Source organism: Rissa tridactyla, chromosome W (genome assembly GCF_028500815.1).
Source record: "Rissa tridactyla isolate bRisTri1 chromosome W, bRisTri1.patW.cur.20221130, whole genome shotgun sequence".
Taxonomy (NCBI): domain Eukaryota; kingdom Metazoa; phylum Chordata; class Aves; order Charadriiformes; family Laridae; genus Rissa; species Rissa tridactyla.
In genome coordinates this window covers 28,402,228-28,428,695 of record NC_071496.1, presented here as the reverse complement: position 1 = coordinate 28,428,695, position 26,468 = coordinate 28,402,228, and the positions used below count along the sequence as shown (strand labels likewise).

The following is a 26,468-nucleotide window of genomic DNA, read 5'->3' as shown; positions in this document are numbered from 1 at the left end:
TCCGTGCAATAGTAAGCCTAGCCACAGTTAGCTCTCGGAGACATAGTCCACTGTAGTGACTACCTCCCTCCCGGCGGCAGATAGCCGCCATCTTGGTTTCGTCATTTCTGTGGCGCTAGTGGTGGGTTTCGCCTCCATAACCTGATGAGGTAGGGAACTCCATTCCTTCTGCTGCTGGGGGAGGGCAGCAGTGCTCCTTAGGGTGGTGCTCGCTTTTTTTCTTTTTGGGAAGGGGGTATAAGGGAGGACTCTTTTTTTAGTAAGGTGAAGCGTTTCTCCGGCCCTACTCACTTTCTAGCGTGAGAGAAGTGGTATCGCCTTCCCTACCCCAAGCCGGTAGGACTTGGGTGTTGAGCGGCAAACCTTTCTCTTAACAAAAATGGTGGTTACGGAGACCACAGGAAGGGTTAGGAAGTGCTACCGGCTCCTGGGTGAGGCGTGAGGTAACGGGTCTGCTGTCTGCGCGGTGCTGGCGGGCACCTGCGCTGCTCCCTGGAGTCCCGGGGTGAAGGGGCCATTGAGACCTTCGCCCTCCAGGTTAGGCGCGGCTGCGGGTGGGCTCAACAGCCCGCTCCTTCCTGGCTGCTGGGACGCCTCTGCACCGCCCCCTTTCGTTCTGCTTCTCTGGCTCACCCCAGAGGCATGTTACGAGCAGAGCAGAAAGCGGAGGTCAGTAGTCTGCCTCCAGCCGTGAGGTAGCAGTATCCTTATATTTGTCTAATATTTTCACAGTTTAGAGAGCGAAACGATAAATACTTTTTTCTTCAGAACTCCGTCTGAGATATGTATCCTTGCCGATATTTATGGGTGGAGAAATATTAGCGGAAAGGGAAAAAAAAGAAGAGAAGGCAATTGAACATATCACTTCACAATTTATGAACAGATGTAGTGGGTTGGGAAGGACTGGTCCGTTTCCTTTCTCATGATTTCTTGAAAAAAATAAACAAGTGTGTTGAATAGTGTTAGTTGAGGAAACTTCAGTTTTGGAACACACACATCTGGTTATATCATAAGAGCAATGTTGTAAAACTATTTTTTTCTCTAATTTCCTCCTTGTGACAAATCACTGTGTAATTTTTCCATGTTATGCTGCTTGAAAGTTTCCATTGAGGGATTATTATTTTTTTAAAGAGCTCTTAGCACTGATATAACTATTTATATGTATTCTCCATTTATGTGGCAGGTAAAAGTTAAATAATATTAGTACCAGCTCAAGGTCTCTGGTATAAAGATATTTAGAATTAATGCAGCACTGAGAGTGAGTGGTAAAGCAGCATCCTTGTCCTAAACAAATAGAAATAAAGGAGAGTCACAGACAATATTTGCATAATCACTGGAATGCACAGAAACATTTTTATGGAAGTCTACTGTGGATGCTGGTTTTGACAATTTTCTAACATATAAAAAGTTGTTGAGAAACTATGTTCTTTGATTCACCATCTGTTTGGAAAGAAACAGATTTTTTTTTCTTAGTGTCTGTTGCAATATACTGCATCTGTTAAGCAGAGAGGCTGAGTTTTTTGTATATTGATATGTATAAGAACAATTCATAGTTCTTCTCTGCAGTATGTTGATGAAGTTAAGTGGTATCACCTGTAAAGGCAATCATGTTTTCCCCTTTAAACTCTGAATGAACTTCTTTCTCTATCCTGAATAAGAACAGGAGGTAGAGAGACATGTCTGAGCAAAACCTTTTGGCAATGGCAGTGATGTGGTTGAGGCACCATCCCTGGAGATATTTAAAAGACTGGTAGACATAGTGCTTAGAGATATAGTTTAGTGATGGTTTTTGTCAGAGTTAGGTTGATGGTTGCACTAGATGATCTGAAAGGTCCCTTCCAACCTAGGCAATTCTATGATGTGTACTTATATAGCCATGCACTCTCATACTTTTGATCTAGGACTGTCCACTTATTTTCAGAAGTAGCTTTTTTTTTCTTTAGAATATAGATTGACTCAAACAGGTGTTTAAAAAATAAAAATGCCAAGGATAATATTCTTTCAGGTTGTTTATCAGATTCATCCTTGTTAGAGAGAATATTTGTTTAATGATTAATTCTAGCTAATATTTTGTAACCAGAACATTAAATGAATAAATACTGGATGCTAAAAGGTTTACCTCTTCAACTTTTCATATAATGCTTCATCTGTTTTTTACATCTGCCTCATCCTCCTAATATTGTTTTATTTTTTACATAATGGCACCAGCTTATATTCTTCCAATGAGTGTATCAAGATTGTGAATACCTAAGATAAATGAGATCTTCTTTCTAATGTTTTGACTGTCTTTTTCATGTATAACTTGCTGTCTGTTACCCTTAATGAGATCTACATTAATGTCTTATGTTAGCAAGAATGTGGCGTAATGGAAATAGATTTGTAAAGGAAAGATTTTGTGCTGAGTTTTAAGTTTATCTTATATATGCTTTAAGAGGTGTTTCTTCAGACTACTGCTAGTCTGGTCCCATGGAGGGAACCTCTGTTAGCAGTTGGAATGTGTCAGGTGTGCTCTGGAAGCACAATCTTCCAGTATAGTTAAGTTTGAAAGGAATCTGTTTCGCCTGCTCCAAGACCAATCTGGGATGCAAAACAAAACTGTTAGAAACAGAGGTGATCAAACTGATATGCCGATGTAGACCACTCACTCCTCTCTACCTCCTATGCTTTTTCCACTGCACCTTTATTTTGTGTTTCATTGCTGTGTTTGTTCTTTCATCACAAACCCCAGTACTCAATCTGTACCCCTTCTAGTATCTTGGAGATTGTGAGGAGTTTACAAATAATTGTTACAACTGGAAAAACTATCACCTTTCTTAGAACAGATATTGTTGTTCTGTATTGCTGATATACTAATTCTAATACAAAAATGTTTTTTTTGAGTTTTACTTCTAAAGATGTTAATCATAAGCATCATAAAGTGAGGGACTTCATAATTATTTTTTCCCTTTTAATCTCTCTTTCATTTTCACTATTATTGTACCTTCAGTTTTAGTGTGTTCATTGTAGGTTATTAAACACATTCATCACTCGTGTATAAACATTTTCTAGTATGTTCATGCTAATGGTTATGTTTGTTCTTAAATTTAAAACTATTTTTTAAGAGGATTCTTGAAGGAGCTTTGTTTATACAACAGCATATTGTTTGAATTGTTTATATCTCAGAGCAACTAGGCAACTTTTTTTCTAAAACAATTGTGGTCTCTGTGAATCGCTGTATTAGGGGTTTTCTTCTAAATAAAAATAAACAGAAGATTACCAGTATTTATGAATATATTGTCAATAAACACATCTCTGTAAAAACAAGGTTGCAGATAACTATACCACTTCTGGTGTAGCTTTTACTGATTAATGTTGTTCATAATAGTTCAGTCCCTTCGTTATTTTCTTTCTGGATCAAAATGGCAAAACATTTGTTTTCAGTAATATAGAAGTACTAGGAAATCTTGGTGAGAAACTTGAGATACATCTTTCAGTTTAAAAGGTCTTGTAAAATGCTGAATAGAGACAGGAGAAGATACCATGGTTCTTTCCCCATGGAATAAACTTTGATGTTTTAAAGTCATGAGTTTTTCTAGACAGAGCTACAGAGGAGCTGAAAGCTGGATTTACAACAGAATTGTACCACATCTTGCCTGCAGAAGATTAATAGGGGACGGGTACTCCACTTATTTCAATTACTTTGCTCTTCACATAAGCAAAGAATTATTTAAATGGTTTGATGAGTGGCTTAAAATATATATTTTAATGTTTCATTTTGGGCATTGTCAGAAGCAGTCTCTATTATCTGTTAACTTTACAGTGTGAATTATTTACTTTTTAAAAGGCTTAAATTGTCTAATTTGTTTATATCTTAAAGCCAATTATTTCAGAAAAGACATAATTCTAGGGCTTTGCTTTTTGAAGGCTCTCCACTCGCCGAGGAGACCAGCTCCAGTGCAGGTAAGTCTGTACTGGGGAAGGGAATCGCGTCAAAAAAGGCCGGCAAAGGGGCTCCTTTTTGAGGCTTTTTCAAGCCAGGAAAAGCGGCCAGCCCGAGCCGGTACCCGGCACTTCCGGGGGGTGGTGACAGCTGAGGAGGAGTGGGGCGGAGCCAGCACCTCCGGCGGCAGGTCTGAACGAGGAGGGGGTGGGACCACTCCCCCCTCATAAAAGAAGCCTTTCAGGAAAACAGCAGCCCGGTCGCTGCGCACTGAGCAAACAAGCAGTGAGTGGGCGTTCCCTGGGTGTCACCCGAGGAACCACCCGGGAGCACCAGAGGAGGGTGTACGTTGGCGGCGGGCAGCCACTGCAGAGTGCGGCGCGAGACGGGTGACTGCGAGGGGAGGAACAAGAGGAGAGAAGGCAGGCTAGATCGACTGCAAAGAAAACATGGTCTCCACTCGGTCTGTAGCCAAATAGCCAAAGCCAGAAGGAATAAAGCAACCCAAACGGACCTGACAGAGACGGGCTGCATGGAATGTCTGTCACTCTGGCAGGAGGATAGCAAAAACAGTACCTGTGTGCGCTGCAACCAGGTAAATGATCTGCTCGGCCTGGTGGCTGAGCTTAAGGAGGAAGTGGAAAGACTGAGGAGCATTTGGGAGTGTGAAAGGGAGATTGATTGGTGGAGCCACACCCTGCCATCCTTAGGGAAAAAGCAGCAGGAGGAGGCTCCATGAGAGGCAGAGGATCCCCTGCCCTCTTGTCACCAGGCAGAAGGAGGGGAACTAGGAGAGGATGGGGGGAATGGAAGCAGGTACCTGCTCGGGGCAGCAGGAGAGCCCCCTCCAGACCCCCCATCCCCCCCCAGGTGCCCATACAGAACAGATATGGGCCTCTGGAGATAGATGAGGAGGGAACTAAGGATGCTGATAAAGCCCCATCCAGGGAGTTGTCAAAGCAGCCAGCTCCACATATTAAGACTGCCTCTGTGAAGAGCAGGAGGAGGGCAATAGTCATAGGGGGTTCCATTCTGAGGGGAACTGAGGGTCCCATATGCGGGCTGGACCCTTCCCACAGGGAGGTCTGCTGCCTCCCTGGGGCCCGTGTTAAGGATGTAACCAGGAAGCTTCCTGGCCTAATATGGCCCTCAGATTATTACCCTCTTTTGATCTTACAGGCAGACAGTGAGGAGCTGGAGAGTAGAAGTCTGAGGGCAATGAAGAAAGATTTCAGGGCCTTGGGATGGCTTGTCAAGGGTTCGGGAGCACAAATTGTGTTCTCCTCTGCCCTTCCAGCTTTGGGGACTGACGAATGGGTGAACAAGAAAATCAGACAGATCAATACCTGGCTCCAAAACTGGTGCTACGAGCAGGGCTTTGGGTTCTGTGATCATAGTTTGATCTGCAGGACACCGGGCCTGCTTGCTAAGAATGGGGAAACCCTATCCCAAAAGCGGAAAAGGGTACTAGGCCAAGAGTTAGCAAGGCTCATGGACAGGGCTTTAAACTAGAAATGAAGGGGGAAGGGGATAAAACCAGGCCCACTAGTAATGAGCCTAGGGATAAAGGGCCAAGGATGGGGGTGAAATCGGTAGCCCAGCTCAAGTGCATCTACATGAATGCATGTAGTATGGGCAACAAACGGGATGAGCTGGAAGCCATTGTGTAGCAGAACAGCTATGATGTAGTTGCCATCATGGAAACGTGGTGGGATGACTGTCGTGACTGGAATGCTGCGATGAATGGCTATAAGCCCTTCAGAAGGGACAGGCAAGGAAGGAGAGGTGGGGGTGTGGCTGTGTACATTAGGGAATGTTTTGATTGGATAGAGCTAGATTCCAGTGATGATAAAGTCGAGTGTTTATGGGTAAGGATGAAGGGGAAGGCAAATAAGGGAGATGATCTTGTGCTGGGAGTATGCTATAGACCACCCAACCAGGATGAGGAGACAGATGAAGTATTCTGTAAGCGGCTGGCTGAAGTCTCGCAATCGCCAGCCCTTGTTCTGGTTGGGGACTTCAACCTGCCAGCTATCTGCTGGAAATACAACACAGCAGAGAGCAGGCAGGCTAGGAGGTTCCTCGAGTGCATGGAAGAGAACTTCCTGACACAACTGGTAGGCGAGCCTACCAGGGGAGGTGCCTCGCTAGACCTACTGCTCACAAACAGAGAAGGACTAGTGGGAGATGTGGTGGTCAAAGGTCATCTTGGGTTTAGTGATCATGAAATGGTCAAGTTTTCAATTGGTAGTGATGTAAGGAGGGGGGTTAGCAAAACCTCCACCTTGGACTTCCGGAGGGTGGACTTTGGCCTGTTCAGGACACTGGTTGAGAGAGTCCCTTGGGAGATAGTCCTGAAGGGCAAAGGGGTCCAGGAAGGCTGGACACTCTTCAAGAAGGAAATCTTAAAGGCCCAGGAACAGGCTGTGCCCAAGTGTTGCAAGTCTAAAGGGCAGGGAAAATGGCCAGCCTGGATGAATAAGGAACTTCTGATGGGATTTAGGAATAAAAAGAGGGTTTACCACCTTTGTAAGAAGGGACAGGCAACTCAGGAGGAGTACAGAGATCTCATTAGGTTATACAGAGAGAAAATTAGGAAGGCAAAATCCCAGCTGGAGCTCAACTTGGCCACTAACATTAAGGACAACAAAAAAAGTTTTTATAAATACATCAACAAAAAGAGAGCCAGGGAGAATCTCCATCCCTTACTGGATGCCGGGGGGGAAAGTTGCAACCAAGGACGAGGCGAAGGCTGAGATACTTAATGCCTTCTTTGCCTCCGTCTTCAATAGTCAGACCAGCTATCCCCAGGGGGTTCAGCCTCCTGAGCTGGAAGATAAGGATGGAGAGCAGAACAACCCACCCATAATCCAGGAGGAAGTAGTCAGTGATCTGCTTCTGCACCTAGACGCACATAAGTCTATGGGGCCGGATGGGATTCACCCAAGAGTACTCAGGGAGCTGGCGGGAGAGCTCACCAAGCCTCTCTCCATCACTGATCAACAATCCTGGTCAACAGGGGAGGTACCAGATGACTGGAGGGTGGCTAATGTGATGCCCATCTAAAAGAAGGGTCGGAAGGAGGATGCGGGGAACTACAGGCCTGTCAGCCTGACCTCGGTACCAGGAAAGATCATGGAGAGGATCATCTTGAGTGAGCTCTCATGGCAAGTGCAGGGCAGCCAAGGGATCAGGGCCAGCCAGCATGGGTTTAGGAAAGGGAGGTCCTGCTTAACCAACCTGATCTCTTTCTGTGACCGTGTGACCCGCCTTCTGGATGCGGGGAAGGCTGTGGACGTTGTCTATCTGGACTTTGGTAAGGCCTTTGACACCGTCCCCCACAGCATCCTCCTGGAGAAGCTGGTGATCTGGATGAGGGGATTGAGTGCACCCTCAGTAAGTTTGCAGATGACACCAAGCTAGGTGGGAGTGTTGATCTGCTTGAGGGTAGGAAGGCTCTACAGAGGGACCTGGACAGGCTGGATCCATGGGCCAAGGCCAACTGTATGAGGTTTAATAAGGCCAAGTGCCGGGTCCTGCATTTTGGTCACAACAACCCCAAGCAACGCTACAGGCTTGGGGAAGAGTGTCTGGAAAGCTGCCTGGCAGAAAAGGACCTGGGGGTGCTGGTGGACAGCCAGCTTAACATGAGCCAGCAGTGTGCCCAGGTGGCCAAGAGGGCCAACAGCATTCTGGCTTGTATCAGGAATAGTGTGGCCAGCAGGAGCAGGGAAGTGATGGTGCCTCTGTACTCGGCACTGGTGAGGCCTCACCTCGAGTACTGTGTTCAGTTCTGGGCCCCTCTGTACAGGAGGGACATTGAAGTGCTGGAGCGTGTCCAGAGGAGAGCTGCCAGGCTGGTGAGGGGTCTGGAGACCAAGTCATATGAGGAGAGGCTGAGGGAGCTGGGCATGTTTAGCCTGGAGAAGAGGAGGCTGAGGGGAGACCTCATTGCCCCCTACAGCTACCTGAAAGGAGGTTGGAGAGAGGTGGGTGTTGGCCTCTTCTCCCAGGTGAATAACGACAGGACCAGAGGGAATGGTCTGAAGTTGCAGCAGGGGAGGTTTAGATTAGATATTAGGAAGAATTACTGTACTGAAAGAGTGGTCAGGCACTGGAACAGCCTGCCCAGGGAGGTGGTTGAGTCACCATCCCTAGAGGTATTTAAGAACTGTGTAGATGTGGCACTTCAGGGCATGCTCTAGTGGCAGAGATTGTAGGGGTTTGGTTTGGTTTGGTTGTGTGTGTGTGTGTGTGTGTGTGTGTGTGTGTGTATGGTTGGACTCAATGATCTCAAAGGTCCTTTCCAACCATGAAGATTCTATGCTTCTATGATTCTAATTCTAGGTACTTGGTTGGGGTCTAAGTTTTTGTAAAATGCTGGGTCAGCTGCTACTTGAAAAATAGTCCCATTCGGTTGTGTCAGCTTGGGCACTTGGAATTTTCACTTCTGTGAATTCTGGCCCAGTTTTCTGTTCAGTATTAATTTATCATGTACCTTGGCTCAGTACATTTATAAAAACACTTAAATCTTCCTTAGGAGGGTCTGTATTCTAGGGAACTAGGTTTTATTATATAGTGAAACAGTAGAAGTTTTGAATGCGCTAGTAGGGAACCTAGGTGGCTAACACTGTGTATATTTACATGCTAGTAACACTGTTGTACAGTTCCTCCTATCAGCTCTGTTCCTGTAAATTACTACAGGATTAAAACTGACAGAAGTCCTTCTCCCAGAGCTATTCAGAAACCAGGGATCTAGTAAATATCACCTCCTCTTAGGCTGAGAAGAATTGAGCAGATAGTTCAGAAGCACAGTCTGATGTGCTTGCTTGCGCATGTCTTTGTTGGTGGCTTATCCTACTGAGAAGGAGAGACTTTAGAGCAGCTGATACTTAAACCACTATTGGGGAACGTACTTTTACAAGGAAATTAGAGTTAAGGAGTTTATTAAATTTGATCCTGTCAGCCAGAAAGTTCTCTTGCCAAATGAATATTCAGAAGAGACAGGTGCACTTGTTGGAAAATATGTTATGTAATGTGTCATGGTTTGGCCTCAGACGGCAACAAAGAACCACGTGCCACTCGCTTGGGCCTTCCCAGTATGGGAAGAATCAGAAGAAAAAGGCAAAACTCTTGGGTTGAGTCAAAGGCAGTTTAACAGAACAGGAAAGGGAATGAGAAAAATCAACAACAACAACGTAGACAGAGGAATATACAGACACGATTACGGAACTGCCGCTCACTGACGGAGACTTCTCTCTGGGGTACCATGTCGCCACAGGACTTGCTTTTCAAGGCCCAGGATAGTGTTCCGGGCAGTGGCATGGGGCACAGGGTATGTTTCCAGCCATCCACTGGTTGCTTCCACCATTGTGAGCACATAGCACTTGCCTTGATGGGCTTGTGGCAGTGTGATGTAATCAATCTCCAGACCCCCCCCCATATTTATATTTCAGCCATCGTCCTCCATACCAAAGAGGCTTTAACCGCTTGGCTTGCTTGATTGCAGCGCATGTCTCACATTCATGGATGCCCTGTGCAATAGTGTCCATGGTCAAGTCCACCCCTCGGTCACAAGCCCATCTATATGTCGCATCTCTTCCTTGATGGCCTGAGGTGTCATGGGCCCATCAAGCTATGAATAGTTCACCCTTATGTTGCCAGTCCAGATCCACCTGAGCCACTTCAATCCTAGCGGCCCGATCCACCTGCTGGTTCTTCTGATGTTCCTCAGTGGCCCAATTCTTCGGTACATGGGCATCTACATGAGGTACTTTCACAACCAGATTCTCTATCCGGGCAGCAATATCTTGCCATAGTTCAGCAGCCCAGATGGGTTTGCCTCTGCGCTGCCAGTTGCCCTGCTTCCACTGCTGTAGCCACCCCCACAGAGCATTTGCCACCATCCATGAGTCAGTGTAGAGATAAAGTACTGGCCATTTTTCTCGCTCAGCAATGTCCAAAGCCAGCTGGATGGCTTTCACCTCTGCAAACTGGCTCGATTCACCTTGTCCTTCACTGGCTTCTGCAACTTGTCGTGTAGGACTCCACACAGCAGCCTTCCACTTTCGATGCTTTCCCACAATCCGGCAGGACCCATCAGTGAACAGGGCATATTTCTTCTCATTTTCTGGCAGTTTATTATATGGTGGGGCCTCTTCTGCACACATCACCTCCTCCTCTGGTGACATTCCAAAATCCTTGCCTTCTGGCCAGTCCATGATCACTTCCAGAATTCCTGGGCGACTGGGGTTTCCCATTCGAGTTCGCTGTGTGATCAGTGCAATCCACTTACTCCATGTAGCATCGGTTGCATGATGTGTGGTGGGGACCCTTTCTTTGAACATCCAACCCAGCACCGGCAGTCGAGGTGCTAAGAGGAGCTGTGCTTCTGTACCAACCACTTCCAAAGCAGCTCGAACCCCTTCATATGCTGCCAATATCTCTTTTTCTGTTGGAGTGTAGCGGGCTTCGGATCCTCTGTATCCCCGACTCCAAAACCCCAAGGGTCAACCTCGGGTCTCCCCTGGTGCTTTCTGCCAGAGGCTCCAGGTTGGGCCGTTCTCCCCAGCTGCAGTGTAGAGCACATTTTTAACATCTTGTCCTGCCCGGACTGTCCCCAGGGCCACTGCATGGACTATTTCCTGTTTGATTTGTTCAAAAGCTTGTCGTTGCTCAGGACCCCATTTAAAGTCCTTCTTCTTCCGGGTCACTTGATACAGAGGGCTTACAATTAGACTGTAATCTGGGATATGCATCCTCCAAAACCCCACAATGCCTAAGAAGGCTTGTGTTTCCTTTTTGCTAGTTGGTGGAGACATAGCTGCTATTTTGTTGATCACATCCATTGGGATCTGACAGCGTCCATCTTGCCATTTTATTCCTAAAAACTGGATCTCCTGCGCAGGTCCCTTGACCTTGCTTTGTTTTATAGCAAAACCAGCGTTCAGAAGGATTCGGACTATTTTACTCTCCTTCTCAAAAACAACTTCTGCTGTGATGACATCATCGTATGGGGAAACAATATATTGCAGATGTTCTGGAGCTTCCCCCTGTTCCAGTGCAGTCTGGATCAGTCCATGGCAAATGGTGGGGCTGTGTTTCCACCCCTGGGGCAGTCGATTCCAGGTGTATTGGACGCCCCTCCAGGTGAAAGCAAACTGTGGCCTGCACTCTGCTGCCAAAGGGATTGAGAAGAATGCATTCGCTATATCAATTGTGGCATACCACTGGGCTGCCTTGGACTCCAGTTCATACTGCAGTTCTAGCATGTCCGGCATGGCAGCGCTCAACGGTGGCGTGACTTCATTCAGGCCACAATAGCCTACAGTTAGCCTCCACTCTCCATTAGATTTTTTGCAATGGCCATATGGGACTGTTAAAGGGTGAGTGAGTCTTGCTGATCACTCCTTGAACCTCTAGTTGAAGGATCAACTTATGGATGGGAATCAGAGAGTCTCGGTTAGTGCGATATTGCCGTCGATGCACCGCTGTGGTAGCAATCGGCACCTGTTGTTCTTCGACCCTCAACAACCCCACGACAGAAGGGTCCTCCAAGAGACCAGGCAAGGTAGACAACTGTTTAACTTCCTCCATCTCCAAGGCAGCTATGCCAAAGGCCCACCAGTACCCTTTTGGGTCCTTAAAATGCCCTCTCCTGAGGTAATCTATGCCAAGGATGCATGGAGCCTCTGGGCCAGTCACAATGGGATGTTTTTGCCACTCATTCCCAGTTAGGCTCACTTCTGCCTCCAGTACAGTCAACTCTTGGGATCCCCCTGTCACCCCAGAAATACAAATGGGTTCTGCCCCTCTATAGCTTGATGGTATTAGAGTGCACCCGTGTCCACTAGAGCCTTATACTCCTGTGGGTCTGATGTGCCAGGCCATCGAATCCACACCGTCCAATAAACCCGGTTGTCCCTTTCCTCCACCTGGCCGGAGGCGGGGCCCCTCTAATCCTGGTCATAGTATCCATTACTCACTTCTTGCAGAAATGACTTGGAAGTTCCTTCAGGAGGATCAGAAGAAAGATCAGGCCTTCTGCTCTGTCTGGGGAACTGCCCCCTGGAACCTGGGGCGGCACTTTTCCTGGAGGGATCCCCTTTTGTGGTTGTCCTTCCTTGCAACTCCTGTACCCGTGTCTGCAGGATCGAAGTAGGTTGTCCACCCCACTCCCTCACGTCCTCCCCGTGGTCACGCAGGTAGAACCACAGGGTGCCTCGTGGTGTGTACCCTCTGTACTCTCTCTCTTGAGTGGGGAAATGCCTGCTCCTAATAGCTGAGATGCTGGCCCGTACAGGTGGGGAGTAGGACATATTCTCTTCAAGTTGCTGGACCTTCCGGGACAGTTTCTCCACAGCTGAGACAAGGGGGGAAGAGAGACTTTCTTCATATCGCCAGAGCCGGCCAGCCACCGTTGGTCCCTCTTCACCTTTCCATTCCATTACTGCCAGTGAGGTGGCATATGACGATGGTGCGCTCCGTACAAACTTCCGCCACATGGGCCTTGTGCATTGCACCTCATCAGGGTCTGTGGGTAAGTCTGCATTGTCCAGGTCATAATAAATCATCTCCCACACGGCTAATTCTCTCAGGTACTGGATGCCTCTTTCCATGGTAGTCCACTTGCTTGGTTGACATACAACATCCTCACTGAAGGGGTACCTTTTCCTCACGCCTGACAGGAGTCGTTTCCAGAGACTGAGGGCTTGGGTCTTCTTCCCAATTGCCTTGTCAATGCCCCTTTCCCTGGACAGGGATCCCAGCTGCCTGGCTTCCCTACCCTCTAATTCCAGGCTACTGTCCCCGTTATCCCAGCACCGGAGCAGCCAGGTGACAATGTGCTCGCCTGAAAGTCGGCTGAAATCTTTTCGCATATCCTGCAGCTCACTCAAGGATAGGGATCGAGTAATTATCTCTGGTTCTGCCTCTTCCTCCTGCTCTCGTGATGGCCCTGGTTCATCATCATCCCTTACTAAGCGAACAGATTTCTTTGTGTATTTCTTCTTCTGTATGGGGGCAACTGATACTGGCACGGGTTGGTTCCCTGGTTCAGTGGCAGTGGCTGCCACCGGGGTTGGAGTAGCTGCAGTGGCTGCCAGTCTGGTTTCCATCTCTTCCCCCTGAGGGTGCTGTGTAACACTGAGCAGTGCCTGGTAGATACTGGCCAGGGCCCAGCACAGCATGGTGAGTTGTGCCTCTCTGGAATAGCCACAGCATTTTTCCCTTCAGATATTCTACCACTCTGTCAGGGTCCTGTAATTGTTCAGGGGTGAAGTCCCAGACCATTGGAGGTGAGAAGTTCTCTAGGTACCTGCCCATGTTCTCCCACATGCCGTGCCACCCCTGACTATCCAGCCTCGGGGCAGATCTCCGGGTGGTAGTCTTAAATAGTTGTTTAACCCTAAACAGGACCTGGAACACATTCAGGAGACATAACACTAGGAACATGCTGGTTTGAGCATCCCAAGGATATTCAAAATTCTCAAAAGCTGTCATACCTGACCCGAAGGAGAAAAGGGAGGCCAAAGACCTGGGGAAAGTGTCCCCCCTTGTTTCCCCCACAGGCTGGGTGTACTTATTACTAAATTCTGAGAGATGGTGCCCAAGGTACGGACAGGACAGCAACACCACATAAACGCCCCAAAGTAACTGTCTAACAAGTGATGTTATCATCTCATAAGCTGATATTGCACAGGACAGCAGAATGATAATCCTCATCCCTCTCCCAGAAGTAACAAACATCATCGCGGGGAGTACATAAGCCATATAGGAATTCACATAACACAGCCATGAGAACAAACCAAGCAACATGGTGACCAGCGACTATTTGCCTAATACAATAAATGCATACAACAAATTCATTTATACAAGCTCTAGTTGGATTCTGTCATTATCTCAACCCTTCGAGCCCCACATTGGGCACTAAAAAGGACTGTCCTGGTTTGGCCTCAGATGGGTGGCACCGGGGCTTCCCAATACAGGAAGAATCAGAAGAAAAAGGCAACACTCTTGGGTTGAGACAAAGGCAATTTAACAGAACAGCAAAGGGAACGAGAAAAAACAACAACAGTAACACGGATAGAGGAATATACAAACACCATTATGCACCACTGGACTTTCTAGTGTAACCTTTTAAATATCAGAGATGTTAAAAATATTCTAGTGGGGTTGAATTTTCCTAGTTTCTTGAATTGCATGTTTGTTGTTCTTTCAGAAATTCAAGAAATAAAGCAATGCATTTGTGGGAAACCCATTGTTCAAATGGCCTGGGTCTATGGATACTTTAATTTCTCTACCAAGGTACGTTAGCTGAATTTTAGTTCTTTTAATGATGGTGACTCAAACAGTTGCATGCATATCTTAGAAGAAGATACTTCTGTGCAGTGAGTGGAATAAGAAATGTAGCTGCGTGGCTATCGGTTCAGTCTTAATTAGCAGTTGAAGTAAAAGAAGTGGCATCTAATAAAAATTTTGATTTAGATGAGTAGTTGTCTTATTGGGAAGGTCTGGTACAGTCTGTTTTATTTATTACTTAGTAGTACCCAGAGGCTTTGTTTTGAGGTGGCCTGTGATATGGTTTCCAGCTGTAATAATTTCCAGTGCAAGGGGGACATTTGAAAGGTTGGGATTGAGAGTTACTCTTGAATCAGTCTGCTTGGCTTGTTTGTTCTGCGTTTGCTCTTCAATTCTTTTTTTTTTTTCTTAAAAAAAAAGGATTACTTAGAGAGATATATATGAAACTTTCTACATTGCTTCTTTGGAGTATATTTTATATTTTACATTTATATAAACTGAAAGTTTTTGCAAATAGATGAATACAAGTTGTCCTGTCTGAGATCTAGAACAGTAACTGCTTGTTAGTTTATGTTTTTTTTGGTAGAGGAAGCTGCTTACAACACTAAGCTTAATTCCATCTTAGTACAAAAGAAAGTGACTGCAAAGGATAGTTATCAGTGACCTTTTTTTGGTAGCATTCTCACTAGTGAGACACACTTATCCAGCTTGGTTATTTTCATTCATGTTGCTTGTCTTGGCTTATTAGATTTTTGGTTGGTTTAAGCATGTATTATGGTGAGGTGGTAGGCCAGCAAAGTTTTATGACAAGTGACTGAAGGAACTGAAATTACTTCTTTCAGAGTCTTAAAATGCTGAATTATACTTTTACTGAAGATGTGTTAAAGCTGGATATTTGACTTAGGATCTTATGAACACTTATGAAGTGTTCTAGGAGTTTCATATTCTTCACAACCATCTTTCTACACGGATGCGATTATTTTAATAATTGTTTTATGGAAGAAATCTTTGCACGGAGTGCTCTGAACTTTAGTAGTATTTGATAATGGGTCACTTGTAAAGTTTTCATAAGAAAAATAAAAGACCAGAGATCTCGGGTATATATACTGATATTTGAAAGCAAGGGTTTTTTTCTGTCTTTTTCTTATCTTTGTTGTTTTTAGTATAGTACTACCTTCAGAGACATTTATATTTTGAAAATAGAGTGATCTGTACTACGCCACACTTCATTTTAGCCAAAAGCCTGACAAGTGATCCTTTGTGGTCTAAACTGGATGAAGTCAGTCCTTCATCTTTGTTGTTTATTGTGCTTTCAGTGCTTTTACACAACTCCTATTAACATCTTGACTTTGTCATTGAAATTAAGGGTAATATTTCTTTTCTTCTGATGCAGCCTACATAATGACAGGATTCATGAAGTTATCCCTTCACTCATTCTCAACATTTGTATGTGAAGGTAGCTGTTATAATTTTGTTTTGTTCTTGCTAAAATAAGAATAAAATAGTTTAAATTAAAGGAATGTCTAAAACCTTTTAATTGAGGAAAAATAGAAAGTTTATTTTAGGCTCATACTATAATAAATGAGGTGTCAGATTTTGAGGAAATGGTATTGAAGGCTTTTATGAGTTTCACAGAAATTGCAGAAACTATGTAATTTTGATCTTTATTGTAACCATCCTAAAATAATAACAAAAATCATATCACGGAATCACGGAATCTTCAGAGTTGGAAGGGACCTCTAGAGATCATCTAGTCCAACTCCCCTGCTAGAGCAGGATTGCCTAAAGCACATCCCTCAGGGCTGCATCCAGGCGGGTCTTGAAAATCTCCAGAGAAGGGGACTCCACAACCTCCCTGGGCAGCCTGTTCCAGTGCTCTGTCACCCTCACTGTAAAGAAGTTTTTCCGTGTATTTAAATATAGAAAGGAGTCTTTAATAATTGTGTTGCTATTTGCAGCATCAGTTTTTTGGTTTTTTTTACATGCTATGGAGACTGACTTAGGGCTATTGAGATGTAAAAGATGGTCACTTATGTCTGTAATTATGTCTTGATTCCCATGTTCAGCTTTTGAGGTATGGGGGAAGTAAGCAGTTGCATAACTTTGTCCTGGTTTGAGCAACACAGGATTAATTTCTCTTTCAGTAATTTTACTTTTCAGTAAGGTCTCTGCTCATACTAGGGAAAACTGCATTTTTAGAAGACTCTAGTGTCTGAATTCATTAAAATATTTACTTTACGGTATGGGGTTTTCAAGGTTTCAGTGTTTTCAAGCCTAGCCAGGTGCAGGGATGAGGAGGAGCGAGACCCAGGCACGTGACTCAAGCTGGCCAACAGGATTATTTCATACTGTGAACGTCACATTCAATATAAATTAGAAAGTTTGCTGTGGAGTTTTTTCTCTTCCACAATGGCTGTGATCCTGAGAACTTCTTGCCCCATTACCAGACCCCTGAGGTCTTGCATTCCTGCTGAAGCCGTAGCGCTCAGTGTCCAGCATTTTCTGTCCACTACTGGGAGTGCACAGCTTCCTACTGATATAATTGTCTGAGTATAATCCTTGTATATTTTATATTGGTGTCAGGATCAATACTGATTCTTTAGTAGCATTAATGTTAATTATTTCATCTTACTCTATTAAAACTGTTTATGTTTCAACCCTTGGGTTTCCTTGTTTTTTTCCTCAATTCCCCTTCCCAGGTGGGGAGGGGTCATCCAGTGATAGAATAATTGTTTAAATGACAGTAAATTGTTATGGGTTTCCTTGAACCATAACAAAGAGAGAGAGAGATTTATGGGTTTAGAAAAAACTAAACTACTTTAATGAAATAAATAATAAAATAAAAAGGAAATAATGAAATATATACAAAATATATACAAATATACAGATAACCATACAAAGCTCCCAGGGAGATATCACTGGCAGGCATTGGGGAAGTTCCAGAGTGGACTCAGTGACAAATAGGAACTGGAACACACTGATCAGAATCAAAAGGCAGATGAACTGAATATTCTTAGAAATATTTTTATCTTTCTTTTTATCATGTATTATTTTATTACATGAAAATAATAACATGAAGGCATTTAAGTTTTCACACAACACACAGGGTTTCTGTTGCTGGAATTGCAGGTTTTTTTACTCAAGACAAGCTGGGGGAGTGGCACTGGATCAAATACTAGCCATTTCCTTCAGGCTAGTTCAGTCAACTGTCCAAAAAGATGCTAAATTTGAATACGGTAGAGGCACTTGAAATTAGATTGTTGCTCTGATTCCCCCCCCCCCCCCCCGTTTTAGTCTCTTGATATTTTCTGTCCTGATTGGTTCAGTTGAGTTTCTGTGCCTGCTCTTAGAAGAGCTTGATTGGGGTTTTGTTAGCAGTCTTTTTTCACTTTTACAAGTGGAATCTCAAGTTACTAACAAAGCTTCCTACACAGTAATGCTATTCTGTGGTTCCTCTTCACTTTTTTGTTTTGCTGTTGTTTAACTGTTGGCATCCACTGCCAAAGTCTTCCTTTTTACCTTTAGAAGTCCTTTCAGTAGCAATTGGAAAGTTACCTCCTCCACTTACAGATGATTGTTCTGCTCCCTTCCACCATTCCCAAATCACAGGAATAATAGATTAGTATTTAATTGTAGACTGCCTTCACAGAATTCTCTAATTTCACACCCTACTTAATCAGTATGACTCAGAGAGACTTAACATGTCCTGTTGTCCTGGTTTGAGGTAAAACAGAACCAACTTTCTGTTCAGTAATTTTACTTCTTAGCTAGGCCTCTTCTAACTCTCTGAAATTAACAGCATATTGTGTCTGAAATGGTTCATTCTGAGTGATAAGACCAGTGTTTACAGTTGTTGCCAGGGAATGGTATGCAGAGAAGCTCTTGCTTATACTTATTGCTATAACAACCAAGGTCAGCTAATTTCATTATTTGCCCCATTGGAGGGTCAGAAATGGAAAAGTGTAGAGGGGTCCCACCTGCAGGGAGGAGCGGACAGGACAGGTGACCCAAAACTGACCAACAGGGTATTCCATCCCATCTGCCCCATGCTCAGTATAAAAGCTGAGGGATCAAAGGGTCAGTCTCTTTTCTTCACTGGCCGACATCTGAGGAGGACCCTGTCTGTTCATCTGCCTTTGATCCCGATCCGTGTGTTCCTGGCTCCATCTGTGGAATCCAGTTCCCACCCATTGCTGAGTCCAGCCTGGGACTTCCCCAGTGCCCGCTGGTGACATCATCCTGGGAGCTTAATACGGTTTTGTACATACTGTATCTATTTCATTATTTTCTCTTTTATCTTATTATTAATATTTCATTAAAGTAGTTTAGTTCCTTCTAAACTCGTAAATCTCTATCTCTCCTCCTCCTCTCCTTGTGTGAGAGGTGGGGGGAGAGCATCTGTCACTGATCATTGGCCAATTTGGCCAAAACCACAACACCCGTTTAGAGGAAGCAGCTCAATCTTGCAGCAGCTTCTTGAGGTGACAGCATGCCAAAAATACATCACACTGCCTGTGACCATTATGAGTTAGTGTTTCATTAGACTCTAAACTTTTACCCACTTTTTTTCAAGTTGGTTTAGCCAAAATTTGTATAAGATTGTTTCACCACAAGCTAAATGGTGAAACCATTTAGGTCCTCTAGGTCAATGTTCCATTAAAACCATTATTACTTATCCTTACCAGTTTCTACACTGATATTTTGTTCACGTTTTGCACAGTGTTTCAAACTGTGCTTCTCCTGTTTCCATTAATTTCCATTTTCATTTTGTCTATGGCAGATGATCCACTGGTTTTATCTGACAATGCTATATCTGTTGTCTTATTGTAGCTTCTGTGATTCATTTAAATATGCTAAATATTTTACATGTATTTTTTCAGACTGGTTACTCTGAAAACAAGATAATCATCTGATTCTGTTCATCTTAAGTGGCTGAAAATTGTATCAGTTGTTATTTGTCTTTTCCCTTCTGTACACCTTTAAGCTTTAGTGGAGAACTAATGTAGTATCCTCAAGTAAATATTTTCTTCTTAATTCCAACTAAGGTATTATTTTATATTTATATACTTTATCATCTGGTACTAGCAATGTATTTTGTTACACACAAGAAGCTGAAAAGATAAAACACATTAGGGGACCAGCATTTATGGGACTGTCTAAAGACTTGTTTTTTTCATCATTGGTATCATCATGGTAATTTTACTCACTGGATATATAACAGTGTGATAGAGAAGGCTTTTGACTGACATAAATTAATGTTTAAAGCCCTTGCCATAAAATTGAGCCTTTAAGAGTCACCTGAATGAGGAGGGGAAAGATTTGTATATGCTAGGGATAAAGACACTTTTTCAGGAACATAGAACAGCTAAAAGTGTTGCAAAAACTGGAATAGGAAAGGGAAGCAATCTTGTGTTCATTCCAGCTTCTTGAAGGGAAGGAGTGATAAAAGAACCAGGGGGAATAGTAGAAGAGCATTTACCTTGAGGAAAGTATTTATTGGGAATCGTGCCAGTTACTTACCAGAGATTGTCAGTAATAATAGAATTATCATGGAGCTAATTGCTGTGAGGGTGATTATGAGCTTGAGACAAAACTGAATGATGTGGGATGCAGTGCTTTTTCCTTTCGCTGAAGTCTAGCAAAGCTATTCTAGTAAATGTGTATGCTAACTGTAAGAGACTATCCTACTGCAAGTGGAAAACTTATTGAAGTGTTTATCATCATGGTCTTTTATTTGATAAATACACACAAGAGCTATGAAGCCACTCCCATTCCCAGTTACCATTATAGTAGCTCAAGGGTTACTAAAGGGTCAATAGAAAAGAGAGTTCTATTCTCTGAAACATAACAAGCTGGAAATAAATACAGCATTACTTACCTGATCTTTCATCTTCAAAAGTGTCCTAGTTTGGGGTGGAACAGAGCCAACTTTCTGTTTAGTGGTTTGGCTTCTTAGCTAAGCCTCTTCTAACTCTCTGAAATTGACAGCATGTTGTGTGGAAAACTGTTCCTTCTCAGAGCGTTAGAACTTATGTTTATAGTTAATGCTAGGGAGTGGTGTGTAGAGAGGCTCTTGCTTATATTTGTTGCTGTGGTAATCGGGGTCAGCTGACTTTGTTGTTTGCCCTGTGGAGGGGTCCCACCTGTGGGGAGGAGCAGACAGGACAGGTGTCCCAAAACTGACCAATAGGGTATTCCATTCCATCTGCATCATGCTCAGTATAAAAGCTGAGGGATCAAAGGGTCAGCTCTGGTTCTTCAATGGATGATATCTGAGGAGGATGTTGTCTGTTTGGTTGATACTGATCCTGATCTGTGTATTCCTGACTCTGGATCTGGAATCCAGTTCCCACCTGTTGTTGAGTCCAGGACTTCCCCAAATGCCTGTCAGTGACATCTTCCTGGGAACTGGATATGGTTTTGTATATATTGTATCTATTTCATTTTTTTATTTTATTATTAATAAAGTAGTTTAGTTTCTTCTAAACTCATAAATCTTTTTATCTCTCTTCATCCTCTCCTTGGAGCAAGAGGATGGGAAGAGCATCTGTTGTCATCGGCTGATCTGGTTCAAACTGCAACAAGAAAACATCATAAATGATCATATTCTATTAATTCAGATTATTAAAATTGGGGTTTTTTCAGAATTTTTTTTTTTAAGGATGGCTTTCTTTACTTGGCATCTGAAGTCAGATATGTTTCAGGAGGAAAATAAGGACATTGACACCATTAATTTTAAAGTGTCACTCATATGGTTCTTTAATAGCAAAAATTCAGCTCTAAATGCAAAAATACATAATGACCTTCAGTTTGGTTGCTAATGATTCCCACTTAAGTCCTGGAGTGGAAAAGTGGCATTTAAAGAAAAATTTCAATGCTCTCTTAGATATGTGTAGTTTGTGGTTGTGTGTAATAGAGCTGCTGTACGTGCCTGAGAGAGTGTGGCTCCTCCAAACAGGAAGCGCTCCTGTCACAAGGAGCAGCTCAAAGGGAAAATTTAGGAGTGAATATGCTTCCTGCATCAGAGCAAAGCTGAAGTTGTTTATGAGTCAACAGCTTGGGGTAGGAAGAAAGTACTTCTGTGTGCTTTTCCAATAATCAATACATATAAAGTAATTTATGCTTGGATTCTGCTTGGTTTAGTCTGGCAAAAATAAGACCACAGGATCGTGCTACAGAGGGTAAAATTTGCTTTGTTTAGTTTAAGATCAATTTACTATCTAGACAGTTTACCATATAATTAGAGCCCATTGAAGGGTTCAGCTATTTACTTTAATAAGCAACAAGGGAAGATGTCAGAAGTTCACATATCAGAAATTATTGATTGCAGTAATTGAGTAGTAAAAGCTTAGTAAGTTCTATTAGTTGGATGCCATGGCTCTACAAATTAATGGGGGGGGAAGAATGCATGAATTTTACCCTGTATTAAACAATAGGGTTTTATTCAAGGCTTTTAATTGAAGCCATCTGTTTCTAAAAGATGAGCTTTAACTCAAACAGAAGTTTTGAATTTGAGCTAGAAATTACTGTGAAAGATTCTATGGCTTATCTCAAGCAGGAATGAGGACTAAATTAACAACAGTCTTCTGCAATTTAAAAATCATAATGTCTAGTGAGCAGTATTTTGTGGTTTAGGCAGTATTGTTTCATTTGACAGGATAACATACAGGCATAAATCTCATGTGCACGTGTAAGGTACTGGTCTTTACCTGAAGCTGGTGGTGTTCAATTATTTCTGTAAGGGAGCTTTTAAAAGAGCATGTTAAATTAATAAAGTAAAATCTTACTGTCTCCAAACACTGATAGAGTTACAGGTGGCTTTATTTTGTGAGTGTGGAAGGTCAGCCACTTTACAGGAATGCAAATCTTCACATTTGTGATAAGTATGTTATTTTCTGAATAAGTATAAAATACTTATTAAATAAATACAGCAAACAAATTCCATAAATTATTTTTGTATTGTTCATCTGGAACTTAGAAAGAAATATGATTTGAATTCTTTTGTGTTTTTTTTTCAGGTATTAAGTCTTAAGGAGGTACTTGTTTTTAAGAAGTACTATGGATGGCATGAAAAAAGTTGATAACAGCTCTTGTAATGATGGAGTTCTACTTAGAATAGGTGTCAATGATAACAAAGCTAGAATCCAAGGTTTGGATAAAGAGAAAGTCAATAAAATCATCATGGAAACTACCAGGGTTGGTTTGATTACTTTTTTCCTGGTGCTTTATCTGTTGCCCAGTATCATAAGGCTCCCATTCTCCCTTCCACAAATTTTATCCCTCATGTGTGTAAGTGGAGAGCAGCTTTTAAGAAGAAATGCATGTGTGGGGAGGAAAAGGAGGGACTATAGGTTTGGGTACCACAGGGTACTGTTGGATTCATCCATAGGGACAGGGAGGAGCGCAACCGAATAGGTCCTTAGGTGCACCCTTTTTGCCTGAAGAATAGAATCATAGAATCGTCTAGGTCGGAAGGGACCTTTCAGATCATTGAGTCCAACCATTAACCTAACACTAACAAAACTAAACCATGTCCCTAAGCACCACATCTACCCGTCTTTTAAATACTTCCAGGGATGGTGACTCCACCACTTCCCTGGGCAGACAGTTCCAATGTGTGATAACCCTTTGGGTGTAAAATTTTTTCCTAATATCCAATCTAAACCTCCCCTGGTGCAACTTGAGGCCATTTTTGTGTAACACTGATTCTCCAAGGAGCAACTTCTGCTGCTTTAGGGGCTGCCAACAAGAAGTTGTGTAGAGCTAGGACACCAAACACCCTGACCCCGAGCATCACTGCTGGACCCCATGCTACCCGCCCTCCCCGCCAGTCCCGGGTTTCCCCCTGTACTTGGTGACGAGCTCGTAGCCGGACATGACGTTGCCCATCTGGTCAGCTCCCCCAGCTGGACTTGGCAGCCGTGGAGGAAGTCGTAGGCCTGCAGCGCCGGGTAGAGTAACTCAGCCAGGCTCATGCCCTCGGGGCTGCGCAGCCGCGTCTGGCAGCTCTGCCGGCTCAGCAGCGTCCCCATGTGGAGCCGGCCGCCCGCCCCGCCGAAGACGTCGAGCAGCGGCTGCCGGCCCAGCCACCAGGTGTTATCCAGCAGCTCCGCCTGCCCCAGCCGCCCGCCCCCCAGAACAGCTCCCAGTGGTTGCCGAAGAGCCGCTCCAGCCCGGCCCGCAGGCCCCGCGCCTGCGCCCGCACCCCCTCGGCCGACAGCGCCTCTCGCGCCCGCTCCCGGCCGCTGGGGACCCCCAGCCGCGCCGTGGCGCCCCCCACCACGGCGATACCATTGTGGCCGGCCCGCTGGAAGCGGAGGAGCCCCATGACCGGCAGCAGGTGCCCAACGTGCAGCGAGTCGGCGGTGGGGTCGAAGCCGCAGTAGGCAGGGAGGGGCGGGTGTCCCGACTCCAGCAGCCGCTCCTCCGCGCTGGAAACACCTCCTGGAAGAGGCCGCACTCACACTGCACCGCCAGCAGACCCCCAGTGCTCCCGGCCCACCGTGGCGGCTGCTGCTGGTGGGCTCACCGCCGGAGAGGGAGCAGGAGCAGCAGCGGGGCCCGGAGCAGGTGGCCCCACCGCAAGGCTGCCTCGGTGCCGACACCGCCATCTTGCCATGGGGGAGGCTGGGAGCAGGGCGAGGCTCCCCGTGCCTACGTTTAACGGGCAGAGAGCAAAAAGCGCCGCAGCAGCCCGTGGGTCGTTATCGTGTTATTAAATGAAGATGCACACAGAAACAGGATGTGTTGGGTCCTCCTTCGGTTTTTTCCCCCCGACCCGAAATACAGGCATTTCAGACTGCTTTCAGGCTCAAATTCACGCATTGGAAATCCAGCCTTCGCTTTGAGCAGGGCATCAGGCAGAAGAGATGCTAGATTAATGCTTCAATTAGTAACATCATGGCATTAGGACTGTCAGGGTTTTGGGCTGTGATGGAGCTGAGCTGGTGCGGTGGGTGTGGGACAGGAGCACTGCTGGTAGCATGCCAGTGGTTTGGGTTGTTGCTGAGCAGTCAAGGTCTTTCCTGCTCCTCACACCAAGAAGTGAACAGCTCTACAGAATGCTAGAAAGATAACACCACAAACATCATTTTTCTTGGGCTAGCAGTTCCTTGAAGCATCAGGTGACTGGTGCAGGCCTTTCTCTCCATGCAGTGCATAAATAGCACTGCATTGCTCAGAGGTAACTGTGAAGGTTTCAGTTTTCCCCCCTTTGCATTCCTTTTGCCCACCCCATCTTTAATCAGCCAAGCAGCTACCTCTATTGGTCACCTTCCCATAACTGATGAAGTTGATGCAATCACATTTTTCTAATACTTTCAGTAGAATTCCTTTGTGCTTACGATCTTGTCTGTCTTCTCAAATGGCAGTCAGGAGAGGTGTGCAACTTTGTACCAAAGATCCACAGAGGACCCCACAAATCTACAAAGCACTGAAATACACCAGGTATAGCTTGAGAAATCTGAAAAGCAACTTTGATTCTTTTTCTTAAACTTTCCTTTTTTTTTTTTGTCCTTTCAAAGTTACACCTACAAACACTACCCACAATTGTATTAGAAAAAGATCTTAAAAGCATGTCTGATACTGAAAGAAAACCTACCCTAATTTCTTACAATTAGATATTTCTTCTAAGCAATGAGACATGACATGTTATGGTTTTTACATTAATCTTTTTTCATTGTTATGGTTTGAGAAAACCCACAACAATTTATTGTCATTCAGACAATTATTCTATCACCTGATGACCCCTCCCCACCTGGAAAGGGGAATCGAGGAAAACAAGGAAACATGAGGATTGAAATATAAATAGATTTAATAGGATAAGACTAAATAATTAACAATAATAATAAAGAACCAGTATTGATCCCGACACTAATATAAGATATACAAGAATTATACTCAGCCACTTATATCAGTAGGAAGCTGAGCACTCCCAGCAGTGGACAGTAAGTGTCAGACACTGCAAGCACTGTGGCTTTGGATGAAAGGGAAAGCCTCAGGGGTCCGGCACCAGGGCAAGAAGTTCTCTGGACCACAGCCATCAAGGGAGAGAGAGCACTACACAGCAAACTTTCTAATGTATATTGAATGTGATGTTCATGGTATGAAATAATCCTGTTGGCCAGCCTGGGTCAAATGCCCAGGCCTCTCTCCTCCTCCCTGCACCTGGCAAGGCTTGAAAACATTGAGACCTTGAATCCCACATACCATGCTCTTTAGCCCAGGCATCTATGAGATTATTTTGGAAATAAGTCCCATTGTCTGACTCAGTTCTCTCTGGAGTACCATGTTGCCACAAGACTTGTCTTTCAAGGCCTAAAATAGTGTTACGGGCAGTGGCATGAGACACAGCCTATGTTTCCAGCCATCCGGTGGTTGCTTCCACCATTGTAAGCACATAGCGTTTGCCCTGGTGGGTTCGTGGAAGGGAGATATAGTCAATTTGCCAGGCCTCCCCATACTTATATTTCAGCCACTGTTCTCCATACCACAAAGGTTTCGATCTTTTGGCTTGCTTAATTTCAGCATGTTTCACATTCATGGTGAAATGGTGTCCATAGTCAAATCCACCCCTCGGTCATGAGCCCATCTATATGTTGCATCTCTTCCTTGATGACCTGAAGTGTCATATGCCCACCAAGCTAAAAACAATTCACTCTGTTGCCAGTCCAAGTCTACTTGGGACACTTTAATCTTAGCTGCCTGATCCACTTGCTGATTGTTTTGTCGTTCCTCAGTGGCCCAACTCTTAGGTATATGGGCATGTACATGACATACCTTCACAGACAGCTTTTCTAATCGGTCAGCAATATCTTGCCAGAAGTCAGCAGCCCAGATGGGTTTACCTCTGCACTGCCAGTTGCTCTTCTTCCATTGCTTTAACCAACCCCACAAGGCATGTGCCACCATCCATGAGTTGGCATAAAGATAAAGCACTGGCCACTTTTCTCTCTCAGCAATATCTAAAGCCAAGTGGATGGCTTTCACTTCTCCAAACTGACTTGACTTACCCACTCCCTCAGTCATTGAGTAGGACTCCACACAGCAGCTTTCCACCTCCACTGGTTTCCTATAATACGACAAGATCCATCAGTGAACAGCACATATCACCTCTCATTTTCCAATAACTGATTATATGGCGGGGCCTCCTCAGCACGCACCACCCTCTCCTCCAGGGACCCTCCACAATCAGCGCCTTGTGACCAATCCATGATCACCTCCTGGACAACTGGGGTTCCCTATTTGAGCT

At 44.5% G+C, this 26,468-nt stretch overlaps 1 protein-coding gene across 1 annotated transcript; it reads left to right on the top strand.

Moving 5' to 3' along the window:
- Window positions 1-68: 68 nt before the first annotated feature.
- Window positions 69-23,882, top strand: LOC128901917 (translation initiation factor IF-2-like). Its single transcript, XM_054184062.1, has 2 exons — window positions 69-149; window positions 22,955-23,882. The coding sequence occupies exon 2, from the start codon at window positions 23,094-23,096 to the stop codon at window positions 23,880-23,882; it is 789 nt and encodes a 262-aa protein (XP_054040037.1). The 5' UTR covers window positions 69-149; window positions 22,955-23,093.
- The last annotated feature ends 2,586 nt before the right edge of the window (window positions 23,883-26,468 follow it).